General features: G+C 48.1%; 1 protein-coding gene across 5 annotated transcripts in view; it reads right to left on the bottom strand.

Annotated features, from left to right (window-relative positions):
• The window catches only part of PDE4DIP (phosphodiesterase 4D interacting protein), a 1,081,329-nt gene that overhangs the window by 625,809 nt on the left and 440,934 nt on the right, over positions 1-14,586 (bottom strand). For all 5 annotated transcript variants that reach the window (XM_063940306.1, XM_063940302.1, XM_063940304.1 and 2 more), the window contains 2 exons: positions 14,036-14,203; positions 10,339-10,491 (listed from right to left, as the gene is read on the bottom strand). In XM_063940306.1, the coding sequence (XP_063796376.1) occupies positions 10,339-10,491; positions 14,036-14,203 (321 nt within the window). The remainder of the gene's footprint in view (positions 1-10,338; positions 10,492-14,035; positions 14,204-14,586) is intronic.

Genomic DNA, 14,586 nt, shown 5'->3' with positions numbered 1-14,586 from the left:
GCACGGCCCTTGTTGGAACAGGTCCTCCCGTAGAGGAAGAGGCCAGGGATCTTCTATGAGCAACTCCTGAAGATCTGTATACCAGGCCCTCTTTGGCCAGTCTGGAACAATGAGTATCACCTGAACCCTTGTTCTTCTTATAATCTTTATCACTTTTGGAATGAGTGGAAGTGGAGGGAACACATAGACCGACGGAAACACCCACGGTGTCACTAGGGCGTCCACCGCTATTGCTTGAGGGTCCCTCGACCTGGAACAATATCTTGGAAGTTTCTTGTTGAGGCGAGACGCCATCATGTCTATTTGAGGAATTCGCCAACGACTTGTCACTTCTGCAAAGACCTCTTGATGAAGACCCCACTCTCCTGGATGGAGATCGTGATGCTGAGGAAGTCTGCTTCCCAGTTGTCCACTCCTGGAATGAAGACTGCTGACAGAGCACTTGCATGTCTCTCCGCCCAGCAAAGAACTTTCGTGGCCTCCGCCATCGCCGCTCTGCTCTTTTTTCCGCCCTGGCGGTTTATGTACGCCACTGTGGTTATGTTGTCTGACTGAATCAAGACGGGCAGACCGCGAAGAAGATGTTCCGCTTGCAGAATGCCGTTGTAAATGGCCCTTAATTCCAGAATGTTTATGTGCAGAGAAGCTTCCTGGCTTGACCATTTTCCCTGAAAATTTCTCCCTTGTGTGACTGCTCCCCAGCCTTGGAGACTTGCATCTGTGGTCACCAGGATCCAATCCTGAATCTCGAACCTGCGTCCCTCCAGGAGGTGAGAACCGTGCAGCCACCACAGAAGGGAGATCTGGTCCTGGAAGATAGGATTATTTTCCAGTGCATGTCCAGGTGAAACCCGGACCACTTGTCCAACAGGTCCCACTGAAACACTCTGGCATGGAACCTGCCAAACTGAATGGCCTCGTAGGCCGCCACAATCTTCCCCAGCAACCGATTGCATTGAAGAATCGACACTCTTGCCGGTTTCAGAATCTGTTTCACCATGTTCTGTATTTCCAGAACTTTTTCCTCTGGAAAAAACACTCTCTGTAATTCTGTATCCAGAATCATACCCAGGAACGACAGCCATGTTGTCAGAACCAACTGTGATTTTGGCAAGTTTAGGAGCCAACCATGTTGTTGCAGAATCGTCAGTGAGAGCGCAACGTTTTTCAGCAATTGCTCCTTGGATTTCGCCTTTATGAGGAGATCGTCCAAGTATGGGATAATTGTGATACCCTGCTTGCGCAGGAGAACCATCATTTCCGCCATAACCTTGGTGAAAATCCTCGGAGCCGTGGGCAGACCAAATGGCAACGTCTGAAATTGGTAATGACAATCCTGAACAGCAAACCTCAGGTAAGCCTGATGTGGACGATATATGGGGACGTGTAAGTAGGCATCCTTTATGTCGACCGACACCATAAAATCCCCCTCCTCCAGACTGGAGATCACTGCTCGGAGAGATTCCATCTTGAATTTGAATTTTTTTAGATAGAAATTGAGGGATTTTAGGTTCAGAATCGGTCTGACTGAGCCATCCGGCTTCGGGATCACGAACAGGCTAAAATAAAATCCTTCCCCCTGTTGTGACGGGGGTACCATAACAATGACTTGATTTTGACACAGCTTTAGTATTGCAGCACATACTACCTCCCTTTCTGGAAGAGAAGCTGGCAAGGCCGATTTGAAAAATCGGCGAGGGGGCACGTCTTGAAACTCTAACGATCCAGGGCCGAGTGAACCCAGACCTGACTGAAGAGTTTGAGACGTGCCCCCACCGGTGCGGACTCCCGCAGAGGAGCCCCAGCGTCATGCGGTGGATTTGGTAGAAGCCGGAGAGGACTTCTGTTCTTGGGAACTTGCCACAGCCTGTGACCTTTTTCCCCTGTGACCCTCGTCCTTTTTTCTATTTATTGGGCCGAAAGGACTGCATCTGATAGTGGGGCGTTTTCTTTTGTTGTGCAGGAACATAAGGTAAAAATTATGACTTAACCGCGTTAGCCGTAGATACCAGGTCAGTGAGGCCGTCACCAAACAAGACACTACCGTTCAACGGTAGAGACTCTATAGTCTTCTTAGAGTCAGCATCAGCATTCCATTGATGAATCCACAATGCCCTCCTAGCCGAGACTGCCATGGCATTGGCCCTTGATCCCAAAAGGCCAATATCCCTTGCAGCTTCTTTTAAATATGCTGCAGCGTCCCTGATATGACCCAGAGTCTTAAGCACGCTATCCCGGTCCAGGGTATCTATCTCAGATGACAAGTTATCTGCCCACTTTTCAATAGCGCTACTCACCCATGCCGAAGCAACGGCAGGCCTGAGCAGCGAACCTGTAGTGACATAAATGTATTTTAGTGTATTTTCCTGCTTACAATCCGCAGGATCCTTTAGGGCTGCCGTGTCAGGAGACGGAAGCGCTACCTTTTTGGACAGACGCGATAGAGCTTTGTCCACCGTGGGGGTTGACACCAACTTTTCTCTGTCCCCAGAGGGGAACGGATATGCCACCGGAATTCTATTGGGAACCTGTACCTTCTTGTCAGGATTTTCCCAAGCCTTTTCAAAAAGGGCGTTCAGTTCATGAGAGGGAGGTAACGTTACCTCAGGTTTCTTTCCTTTAAACATACAGACCCTTGTATCAGGAACAGCAGGGTCCTCCGTGATATGTAATACGTCTTTTATCGCCACAATCATGTACTGAATGCTCTTAGCCAGTTTAGGATTCAATCTGGCATCACTATAGTCGACACTGGAATCAGAGTCCGTGTCGGTATCTGTATCTGCTATCTGGGTAAATGCACGTTTCTGTGACCCCGAAGGGGTCTGAGCTTGCGACAATGCATCCTCCATGGATTTCCTCCATGTCTGGTTCTTAGACTCAGATTCATCTAATCTCTTAGTCAACCGAGCCACATTTGCATTCAAAACACTCAACATATTTACCCAATCAGCCATCGGTGGTGCCGACACAGCCTTTTCTGTCTCCACTCCAGCCTCCTCCTGGGAAGAGCACTCAGCCTCAGACATGTCGACACATGCGTACCGACACCCACAACCACACTATAGGGGACAGACCCACAGCAAAGCCTGTTAGAGAAACACAGAGGGAGTTCTGCCAGCTCACAACCCAGCGCCTATCCCGGTTCTGAAGCGTGTAATATACTGCCCAGACCTGTTAGTGCTTTTAAATTCAATAAAATAGCACCAAATCACTTGTGCCCCCTTCCCCCGTTTTGCACCCTGTTACTTGTACAGTAGCGTGGGAGGCCAGGCTCAGCATCTCTGCAGCTGTGAAGAGAAAATGGCGCTGGTCAGAGCTGTGAGGGCTAAGCCACGCCTCCTTAATGGCGTGCTTCAGTCCCACTTATTTTTATATATTTATACTGGCGGGGGTCTGTATTTAGTGCACTGTATACTCTTGTGCCAGTTGCTATTGAGGTCTTATGCCCAGGGCGACCCCCCCCCCCCCTGCGCCCTGCAGTGCCGTTTTGTATGTGGGAGCGCGGTACCTCAAAAGCAGTCACTGAAATCTTCTGCCGTCACTGAAGTCTTCTGATCTTCTTCTACTCACCCGGCTTCTGACTTCTGGCTCTGCAAGGGGGTTGACAGCGTAGCTCCGGGAACGAGCATCTAGGCGTACCTAGCGATCAGACCCTCTGGAGGTAATGGTGTCCAGTAGCCTAAGAAGCAGAGCCCTGAAACTCACAGAAGTAGGTCTGCTTCTCTCCCCTCAGACCCACGATGCAGGGAGCCTGTTGCCAGCAGGTCTCCCTGAAAATAATAAACCTAACAAAAAGTATTTTTTCTGAGAAACTCTGGAGAGCTCCTCAGTGTGCATCCAGTCTCACTGGGCACAGAATCTAACTGTTGAGTTAAGTTCAGTCAGTCTGTGGCTGATGTTGGTCATGCCGTTGCATGCGTTGTTGTTAAATGCCATGTTGTACGGTGTGTTTGAGGTGTGAGCTGGTATGTATCTCACCTTAGTTTTAAAAATTAAATAAATCCTTTTCCTCGAAATGTCCGTCTCCCTGGGCACAGTTCCTATAACTGGAGTCTGGAGGAGGGGCATAGAGGGAGTAACCAGTTCACACCCCTTTTAAAGTCTTAAAGTGCCAATGTCTCCTGCGGATCCCGTCTATCCCCAGCATTCTCTAGGACGTATGAGAAATAAACGCATCAATTTTGGGATTACAAAAAATGCATAAAAAATAAGAATTTACTCACCGGTAATTCTATTTCTCGTAGTCCGTAGTGGATGCTGGGGACTCCGTCAGGACCATGGGGAATAGCGGCTCCGCAGGAGACAGGGCACAAAATTTAAAAGTTTGACCACTAGGTGGTGTGTACTGGCTCCTCCCCCTATGACCCTCCTCCAAGCCTCAGTTAGGATACTGTGCCCGGACGAGCGTACACAATAAGGAAGGATTTTGAATCCCGGGTAAGACTCATACCAGCCACACCAATCACACCGTACAACCTGTGATCTGAACCCAGTTAACAGTATGATAACGTAGGAGCCTCTGAACAGATGGCTCACAACAATAAACAACCCGATTTTTTTGTAACAATAACTATGTACAAGTATTGCAGACAATCCGCACTTGGGATGGGCGCCCAGCATCCACTACGGACTATGAGAAATAGAATTACCGGTGAGTAAATTCTTATTTTCTCTGACGTCCTAGTGGATGCTGGGGACTCCGTCAGGACCATGGGGATTATACCAAAGCTCCCAAACGGGCGGGAGAGTGCGGATGACTCTGCAGCACCGAATGAGAGAACTCCAGGTCCTCCTTAGCCAGGGTATCAAATTTGTAGAATTTTACAAACGTGTTCTCCCCTGACCACGTAGCTGCTCGGCAGAGTTGTAATGCCGAGACCCCTCGGGCAGCCGCCCAAGATGAGCCCACCTTCCTTGTGGAGTGGGCATTGACAGATTTAGGCTGTGGCAGGCCTGCCACAGAATGTGCCAGTTGAATTGTGCTACAAATCCAACGAGCAATCGTCTGCTTAGAAGCAGGAGCACCCAGCTTGTTGGGTGCATACAGTATAAACAGCGAGTCAGATTTTCTGATTCCAGCCGTCCTTGAAATATATATTTTCAATGCTCTGACAACGTCCAGCAACTTGGAATCCTCCAAATCGCTAGTAGCCGCAGGCACCACAATAGGCTGGTTCAGGTGAAACGCTGATACCACCTTAGGCAGAAAATGAGGACGCGTCCTCAATTCTGCCCTGTCCGAATGGAAAATCAGATATGGGCTTTTATACGATAAAGCCGCCAATTCCGACACTCTCCTGGCTGAAGCCAGGGCCAGTAGCATGGTTACTTTCCATGTAAGATATTTCAAATCTACCGATTTGAGTGGCTCAAACCAATGGGATTTGAGAAAATCCAAAACTACATTGAGATCCCACGGAACTGAAGCCAATTCTTTCTGGAAGAAAATCGACAGGGCCGAAATTTGAACCTTAATGGACCCTAATTTGAGGCCCATAGATAATCCTGTTTGCAGGAAATGTAGGAATCGACCCAGTTGAAATTCCTCTGTCGGGGCCTTCCTGGCCTCACACCATGCAACATATTTTCTCCAAATGCGGTGATAATGTTGTGCAGTCACCTCCTTCCTGGCTTTGACCAGGGTAGGGATGACCTCTTCCAGAATGCCTTTTTCCCTTAGGATCCGGCGTTCAACCGCCATGCCGTCAAACGCAGCCGCGGTAAGTCTTGGAATAGACACGGTCCCTGCTGAAGCAGATCCCTTCTTAGAGGTAGAGGCCACGGATCTTCCGTGAGCATCTCCTGAAGTTCCGGGTACCAAGTCCTTCTTGGCCAGTCCGGAGCCACTAGTATCGTTCTTACTCCCCTTTGCCATATAATTCTCAGTACCTTGGGTATGAGAGGCAGAGGAGGAAACACATACACTGACTGGTACACCCATGGTGTTACCAGAGCGTCCACAGCTATTGCCTGAGGGTCTCTTGACCTGGCGCAATACCTGTCCAGTTTTTTGTTGAGGCGGGACGCCATCATGTCCACCATTGGTCTTTCCCAATGGACTACAATCATGTGGAAGACTTCTGGATGAAGTCCCCACTCTCCCGGGTGAAGATCGTGTCTGCTGAGGAAGTCTGCTTCCCAGTTGTCCACTCCCGGGATGAACACTGCTGACAGTGCTATCACATGATTTTCCGCCCAGCGAAGAATCCTTGCAGCCTCTGCCATTGCCCTCCTGCTTCTTGTGCCGCCCTGTCTGTTTACGTGGGCGACTGCCGTGATGTTGTCCGACTGGATCAACACCGGCTGACCCTGAAGCAGAGGGTTTGCCAGGCTTAGAGCATTGTAGATTGCTCTTAGTTCCAGTATATTTATGTGAAGAAACGTTTCCAGGCTTGACCACACGCCCTGGAAGTTTCTTCCTTGTGTGACCGCTCCCCAGCCTCTCAGGCTGGCATCCGTGGTCACTAGGACCCAGTTCTGTATGCCGAATCTGCGGCCCTCTAACAGATGAGCACTCTGCAACCACCATAGCAGAGAGACCCTTGTCCTTGTCGACAATTTTATCCGCTGATGCATCTGCAAATGCGATCCGGACCATTTGTCTAGCAGATACCACTGAAAAATTTGTGCATGGAATCTGCCGAATGGAATCGCTTCGTAAGAAGCCACCATTTTTCCCAGGACTCTTGTGCATTGATGCACAGACACTGTCCCTGGTTTTAGGAGGTTCCTGACGAGTTCGGATAACTCCCTGGCTTTCTCCTCCGGAAGAAATACCTTTTTCTGAACAGTGTCCAGAATCATCCCTAGGAACAGCAGACGTGTCGTCGGGATCAGTTGGGATTTTGGAAAATTCAGAATCCACCCGTGCTGTTGGAGCACTACTTGAGTTAGTGCTACTCCGACCTCCAGCTGTTCTCTGGATCTTGCCCTTATCGTGAGATCGTCCAAGTAAGGGATAATTAATACGCCTTCTCTTCGAAGAAGGATCATCATTTCGGCCATTACCTTGGTAAAGACCCTGGGTGCCGTGGACAATCCAAACGGCAGCGTCTGAAACTGATAATGACAGTTTTGTACCACGAACCTGAGGTACCCTTGGTGTGAAGGGCAAATTGGGACATGAAGGTAAGCATCCTTGATGTCCAAGGACACCATAAAATCCCCTTCTTCCAGATTCGCTATCACTGCTCTGAGTGACTCCATCTTGAACTTGAATTTTTGTATGTACAGGTTCAGAGATTTCAGATTTAGAATAGGTCTTACCGAGCCGTCCGGCTTCGGTACCACAAATAGCGTGGAGTAATACCCCTTTCCCTGTTGTAGAAGGGGTACCTTGATTATCACCTGCTGAGAATACAGCTTGTGAATGGCTTCCAATACCGTCGCCCTGTCTGAGGGAGACGTTGGCAAAGCAGATTTTAGGAACCGGCGAGGGGGAGACTTCTCGAATTCCAACCTGTAACCCTGAGATACTACCTGCAGGATCCAGGGGTCCACCTGCGAGTGAGCCCACTGTGCGCTGAAATTCTTGAGGCGACCCCCCACCGCCCCTGAGTCCGCTTGTAAGGTCCCAGCGTCATGCTGAGGCCTTTGCAGAAGCCGGGGAGGACTTCTGCTCCTGGGAAGGGGCTGCTTGCTGCAGTCTCTTACCCTTTCCTTTGCCTCGGGGCAAATATGAATGTCCTTTTGCTCGCTTGTTCTTATAGGAACGAAAGGACTGCGGCTGAAAAGACTGCGTCTTTTTCTGCTGGGAGGGGACTTGAGGTAAAAAGGTGGACTTCCCGGCTGTTGCCGTGGCTACCAAATCCGATAGACCGACCCCAAATAATTCCTCCCCTTTATACGGCAATACTTCCATATGCCGTTTGGAATCCGCATCGCCTGACCATAGACTTCTTCTGGCAGATATGGACATCGCACTTACTCTTGATGCCAGAGTGCAGATATCCCTCTGTGCATCTCGCATATAAAGGAATGCATCCTTTAATTGCTCTATAGTCAATAAAATACTGTCCCTATCCAGGGTATCAATATTTTCAGTCAGGGAATCCGACCAAGCCACCCCAGCACTGCACATCCAGGCTGAGGCGATTGCTGGTCGCAGTATAACACCAGTATGTGTGTATATACTTTTTAGAGTATTTTCCAGCCTCCTATCAGCTGGATCCTTGAGGGCGGCCGTATCAGGAGACGGTAACGCCACTTGTTTGGATAAACGTGTGAGCGCCTTGTCCACCCTAGGGGGTGTTTCCCAGCGCGCCCTAACCTCTGGCGGGAAAGGGTATAACGCCAATAACTTCTTTGAAATTAGCAGTTTTTTATCAGGGGTAACCCACGCTTCATCACACACGTCATTCAATTCCTCTGATTCAGGAAAAACTACAGGTAGTTTTTTCAGACCCCACATAATACCCCTTTTTGTGGTACTTGCAGTATCAGAGATATGCAAAGCCTCCTTCATTGCCGTGATCATATAACGTGTGGCCCTACTGGAAAATACGTTCGTTTCTTCACCGTCGACACTAGATTCGGTGTCCGTGTCTGGGTCTGTGTCGACCGACTGAGGCAAAGGGCGTTTTACAGCCCCTGACAGTGTTTGAGACGCCTGTACAGGTACTAACTGGTTTGCCGGTCGTCTCATGTCGTCAACCGACTTTTGCAGCGTGCTGACATTATCACGTAATTCCATAAACAAAGCCATCCATTCCGGTGTCGACTCCCTAGGGGGTGACATCACCATTACCGGCAATTGCTCCGCCTCCACACCAACATCGTCCTCATACATGTCGACACACACGTACCGACACACAGCAGACACACAGGGAATGCTCTGATAGAAGACAGGACCCCACTAGCCCTTTGGGGAGACAGAGGGAGAGTTTGCCAGCACACACCAAAGCGCTATAATTATATAGGAACAACCTTATATAAGTGTTGTTTCCTTATAGCTGCTTAAATATATATAATATCGCCAAAAAATGCCCCCCCTCTCTGTTTTTTACCCTGTTTCTGTAGTGCAGTGCAGGGGAGAGCCTGGGAGCCTTCCTAGCAGCGGAGCAGTGTAGGAAAATGGCGCTGTGTGCTGAGGAGATAGGCCCCGCCCCCTATTCCGGCGGGCTCTTCTCCCGGTTTTTCTGAGACCTGGCAGGGGTGAAATACATCCATATAGCCTCATGGACTATATGTGATGTATTCTTTTTAGCCAGAAAGGTATTAACATTGCTGCCCAGGGCGCCCCCCCCAGCGCCCTGCACCCTCAGTGACCGCCGGTGTGAAGTGTGCCTGAGCGCAATGGCGCACAGCTGCAGTGCTGTGCGCTACCTCATGAAGACTGAAAAGCCTTCAGCCGCCGGTTTCTGGACCTCTTCTTACTTCGGCATCTGCAAGGGGGTCGGCGGCGCGGCTCCGGTGACCCATCCAGGCTGTACCTGTGATCGTCCCTCTGGAGCTAGTGTCCAGTAGCCTAAGAAGAAAATCCATCCTGCACGCAGGTGAGTTCACTTCTTCTCCCCTAGGTCCCTCGTTGCAGTGAGCCTGTTGCCAGCAGGACTCACTGAAAATAATAAAACTATCAAAACTTTTACTCTAAGCAGCTCTTTATGAGAGCCACCTAGATTGCACCCTGCTCGGATGGGCACAAAAACCTAACTGAGGCTTGGAGGAGGGTCATAGGGGGAGGAGCCAGTACACACCACCTAGTGGTCAAACTTTAAAATTTTGTGCCCTGTCTCCTGCGGAGCCGCTATTCCCCATGGTCCTGACGGAGTCCCCAGCATCCACTAGGACGTCAGAGAAATATGTATGTTGGTCTAAAACATCCCGTACATCTTGCGGTACATCCAGCCACTTACCATGCCGATACTAATCGCATATGTACTAACATACCCGATAAGAGCTGTCCTTTGCAATAGCCACCGGTCCCTGGACTTCCAGGTTTATGACCCGGGAGTCCGTCTGCACATGCGCATACTGATGCAAAGGCAGCGGGGGATGCTGGGAGGGATCCAATCGGATCCCTCTGGCAGCACCGATGCGAAAAGAAGTCCATAGGCTTCCAAAGGGTAATGCCAGCTTTTGCGGACCGGAAACATGGCTTCCCGGTATTGGTACATACGGGAAATGCGGTAAAACCCAGAAAACAGGGTTTTTATCACATTTTCTCGTTGCACATCCCGCCCGTGGGCAATGAAACAACTCCAAAGGGGTTAAAGTCTTGCCCTTGTTCACCAAAGAAATTATATTTGCAGAGAAGCATTGGGGAGTATTAAGTTTTACCATCTGCTCTAAATCATCTTTAGAAATTGATGTCAGACATAGTTAAGACAAAACTACCTGAATTATTTTCTCCTTCTCCTGCAGAAATTTTTGGAGATGGATAAAATGAGTCAAATGTTCCACAGACTGACTCACACTAGCAGGGCTTTGCTGTTCTTTTACTGAGCAGTTCTGACAAATTATGGTTTGATCCATTTTCTCTGAAGAGATCTGCAAATACAAAGTAATAGAAACTTATTTGAAAAAGCATTGTGACACAACTACCCAAACATACCATTACATTGCGCCTTACACAGAAAAAATAACAGACTAGTAATACTATGGGGGTAATTCTGAGTTGATCGCAGCAGCAAGTTTGTTAGCAATTGGGCAAAACCATGTGCACTGCAGGGGGAGCAGATATAACATTTGCAGGGAGAGTTAAATTTGGGTGGGTTATAGTGTTTCTGTGCAGGGTAAATACTGGCTGCTTTAATTTTACACTGCAATTTAGATTTCAGTTTAAATACACCCCACCCAAATCTAACTCTCTCTGCACATGTTATATCTGCCCCTCCTGCAGTGCACATGGTTTTGCCCAACTGCTAACAAAATTGCTGCTGGGATCAACTCAGAATTAGGCCCTATGATAGATAGATACAACTATTATTACAGATGACAACCACATATACTGTTAGGAACCTGAGGTACAATAACAGATCACCCACTAGTCATTTTTAGCATGAGCAGCACCATACAATTGGTGGGGGAACAGCTAACAAAAGCACAGCAAGGAAATTATATATTGTACATAGGAGCAGTCTTGCCTAAAATATTTGAAATGAAAGTAAGAAAAGCCACTATGCTATGGATGTATTATTGAAACTATACTAATATCAGCAAGCACGGGTTTATGAAGAACAAGTCTTGCAAACTAAAATCATTAGCCTCTAAGAGGAAGATGTTAGTGGGTTGTTGCTATTGTCTTCCATGGACACCGGGGGGGGGGGGGGAGGGGGGGGTAGTAGTAGAGTAGTAGTACAAATACAGTATGTCCACCATTAATGGTGGATTTTACCTATGGGCTGCAGGACTTACCCCCCAGGTAAAATCTGCCACCCCGCTCAGTGTTAGTGAAACAAGATGCAGTCCGTGACCGCACTGTCTTCACTGTGACTGGCAGTGACTTCCTATTGAAAGTCCTACCTGCCAGTCACCTGCAGGACAGGCAGTCTCATTGGTAGGCTTTTCCTACCTCCAGGACTGCCTGACAAGACTGGGAATAGGAGAGAGCTGGCTTCCTGTTGGAAGCCACTTCCTGCCTGATCGTCAGCCCTACCCGGCTTCTATGGTCTGCAGCCGATGCATCCTTTAGAAGCCAGGGGTATGCTTATGCGCACTCAAGCTGCCACTTGTGTGCATGCGCAGGTCCCGGCACCTGCCAGATCTACTGCGCAGGCGCCAAGACTCGGCTGCCCGGGGGCCGGCTCTCATGTCTCCCTCTCCAGCATGGGCAGCGGCAGCCCCCTTACCTTTAAAAGTTAGGAGCCGCCGCTGTCCACCACTATTGGCCATTCCCCCTAAGAGCTTTTCATGGTACCCTGCTATTTTGATGTCATACAGATGTGTCCTCCTATATTCTTGCTGCAGTCATGTTAAACAGCTCTTCTAGTCACACCATGCCATGGTGTGACTGGGTAGCGTTGACTGTCTTTATGTGCAACTTTTTTCATAATAATTCGTCTTAGTCGCTTCACTATAGGAACAGGACACACAAACTGCTTATTCTTATTAGAATGATATGCGACATGCCTATATTCTGTGTGTGACTGTGGCTGTACAAACTTTGGAAAAAAGATACAAAACACAAGGCAATTATATATGAAACACATTCTGGATGGGTTACCATTGTGTTCAGCCCTGAATCCTATTTATTTTAGTTTAGTTATGAATTTGTAGAAAACGAGATGCAACTCCCAAAGGCAATGGAAGCATCAGCATCCAGGTGCCCCGTGTAAGCGATAACGCCAGCAGGGGTACTGAGATGGGGAGAGCCCCAGTACAGAATACCAGGGCTTCAGTTGTTATGGTACTGGTAATACCTCTACAAACTGGCAAGATCTCCCCGTCCCCACTCCGCCCAAGGGGGAGGGGAGGAGGGGATACTACCTCCAGGTGAAAGCGTTACATACATTACTATAAATCGCAATAAATCAGATAAAGTTGTTATGGAAAATCTGTGACAGGGTTAATTGGATAGCACAACCTAAATTGTCCCAGGCAATATTTTAAAGTGCTAATTTAAAGAATTCTGAAAAGTTTATATTTGGGACTGGGCAAAGAGGGGCAAATTCAAATGTGGTTGGAGGTGTGGAGCATGCCAAAAGTACCAATGTTGGTACTTTATGCATGTGCCGGCCCCGTACTGCGTATGTGCAATACGGTTCTGTGGTGTCAGATGTAGATCGGCAGCAGGCAGTAAGTGATTGACAGTCTGCTGCTGTTTGGGAGCTGGGAGGGGGTGGCAACCATCTCAGTTTCCTAAAACAGAGGCGTGCCGTTGCCAGTTTAGGAGAGTGGCGAGGCCAGTATCTGCGCCGGAAGATCCTCTTTGTTGGAGCCGTTTATGGTGCCGCAAATGATCCGATGCTGCGTCCTAGGACACAGCTCGGATCACTAATGCAAGCAGGAGGCATGACGCCAACTGCTGCAATAACAAACAGTATTAGTGCTATTGCTGCCGTTTCCATGTAAGCAGCAGCAATAGTAACTCCCACCGCATCTAAATCAAGCCCAAAGTGTCAAACTGACAGCGATTTATTTTATCACAGGCATATAATTATTTAGATCATTTGAGGACAGCACATCACAGAATAATATGAATATGCAATAAATGAAATACATTACTGTATGGAAGAAGCAGTGATAGCTCTGTCTGTAAATGCAGCAGGAGGTGTCTATTGGAAGTAAACGCCTCCTGCTGCAGTAGTGATCAGAGCTGTGGACGGACCTAGGACGCAGCATCGGATCACTGCGACACCACTGGACAGTGCAAGCCAGCCGTTACAGATCCTTGTAAGAGGTCAGGATATCTCCGTCTAATTATGGATATCCTGGCCTCTTCCCTTCCCATAAAGGCTGGCGACACGCCTCCGTTTTCAGCAGAGGCTGTCGCTGCCCCCTCCCCATCCGCAAACAGCATCAGACTTACATCCTGTGTTATAGGGCCCGTTCGTGCACGCGCAGAACGGGTCCTGCGCACGCACAAAGTACTGGACATCTGTAATTTGTGGCTTGGGGTGCAGATACACCCAGACCTGAATGAGGTCCCCTGCGCACATAATGAATGGTAAGGCAGGTGTTAACTACCTCTAGTTGTCAATAAGTTAGACTTGACTTTATTTCTGTATTGTAACGCTTTTGTAGAATACTACTGTCAGTCAAGTCTATAGGCTTTTTTATGATGGTGATGGAGTACTTCTTTTTGTTTGGTAGGCAGAGATATACGACATGAGGGAACAATTTAGTTTTACATGCATACAACCCTGGTAGAAGAAGGAAAAGAGAGACTGCGACTGGGCATCAGGCAGCCAATGGTAGCTGAAAGTGAATGGGGGGGGGGGGGGCGCTCTCTCCTGCTTTCTATGAGCAATTGCTACAGGTACACATTAACTACAATAACTAAAATATGGCGTATAAAGCATTAGTACATTTCTTGAAACATCTTGAAACATATTACTGTACTATCAGAGGGGGTTGCATTTAATAGCCTCACCATTGTCAGGAGTTCCATGACCTCACTCATGTGCTCTTCAGCTTGCTGGCTCCTAGCAAATACAGCATCCTGTAGCATCTTCTCTTTCCTCAGTAGGCAAATTTTTAACTCTTCAATCATCTCCCCACTGCCAACCTCAGATTTGCCCAGAAAGCATGCAGTCATCTCCTAAAATATGCACAATATTAATACACCTGTAAAAATGTTTGCAGGCTTTAACGAACTTCCAACTACATAAAAAGCAGTGCCGGAATGTTTCTTTATGTGTGCCTACTTGTCTGCTAAGTCCATTTCACGGTTGTTGCCAATTTCATCGTCATTTTCTCAATTTAGGCTCAGTTTAGCTTTGTTTACTCTTCAGTGAACTGCCACTTTTATATAATGCATTGCAACAAGTATGCTTCCCAGAAAAGAATATTCAAATTCTCTAGAACCCATTTTTCCTGTTTGTACTTTGAGAGAATTGTACTATGAATGTCAGAAGCATGAAAGTATATGCAAAGTGTTCGTACTGTTTTGTAAGTCAAATTAGAATTGTCGTTATCTAATTA

Source organism: Pseudophryne corroboree, chromosome 9 (genome assembly GCF_028390025.1).
Source record: "Pseudophryne corroboree isolate aPseCor3 chromosome 9, aPseCor3.hap2, whole genome shotgun sequence".
NCBI lineage: Eukaryota > Metazoa > Chordata > Amphibia > Anura > Myobatrachidae > Pseudophryne > Pseudophryne corroboree.
This window is presented reverse-complemented; position numbering and strand designations above follow the sequence as displayed.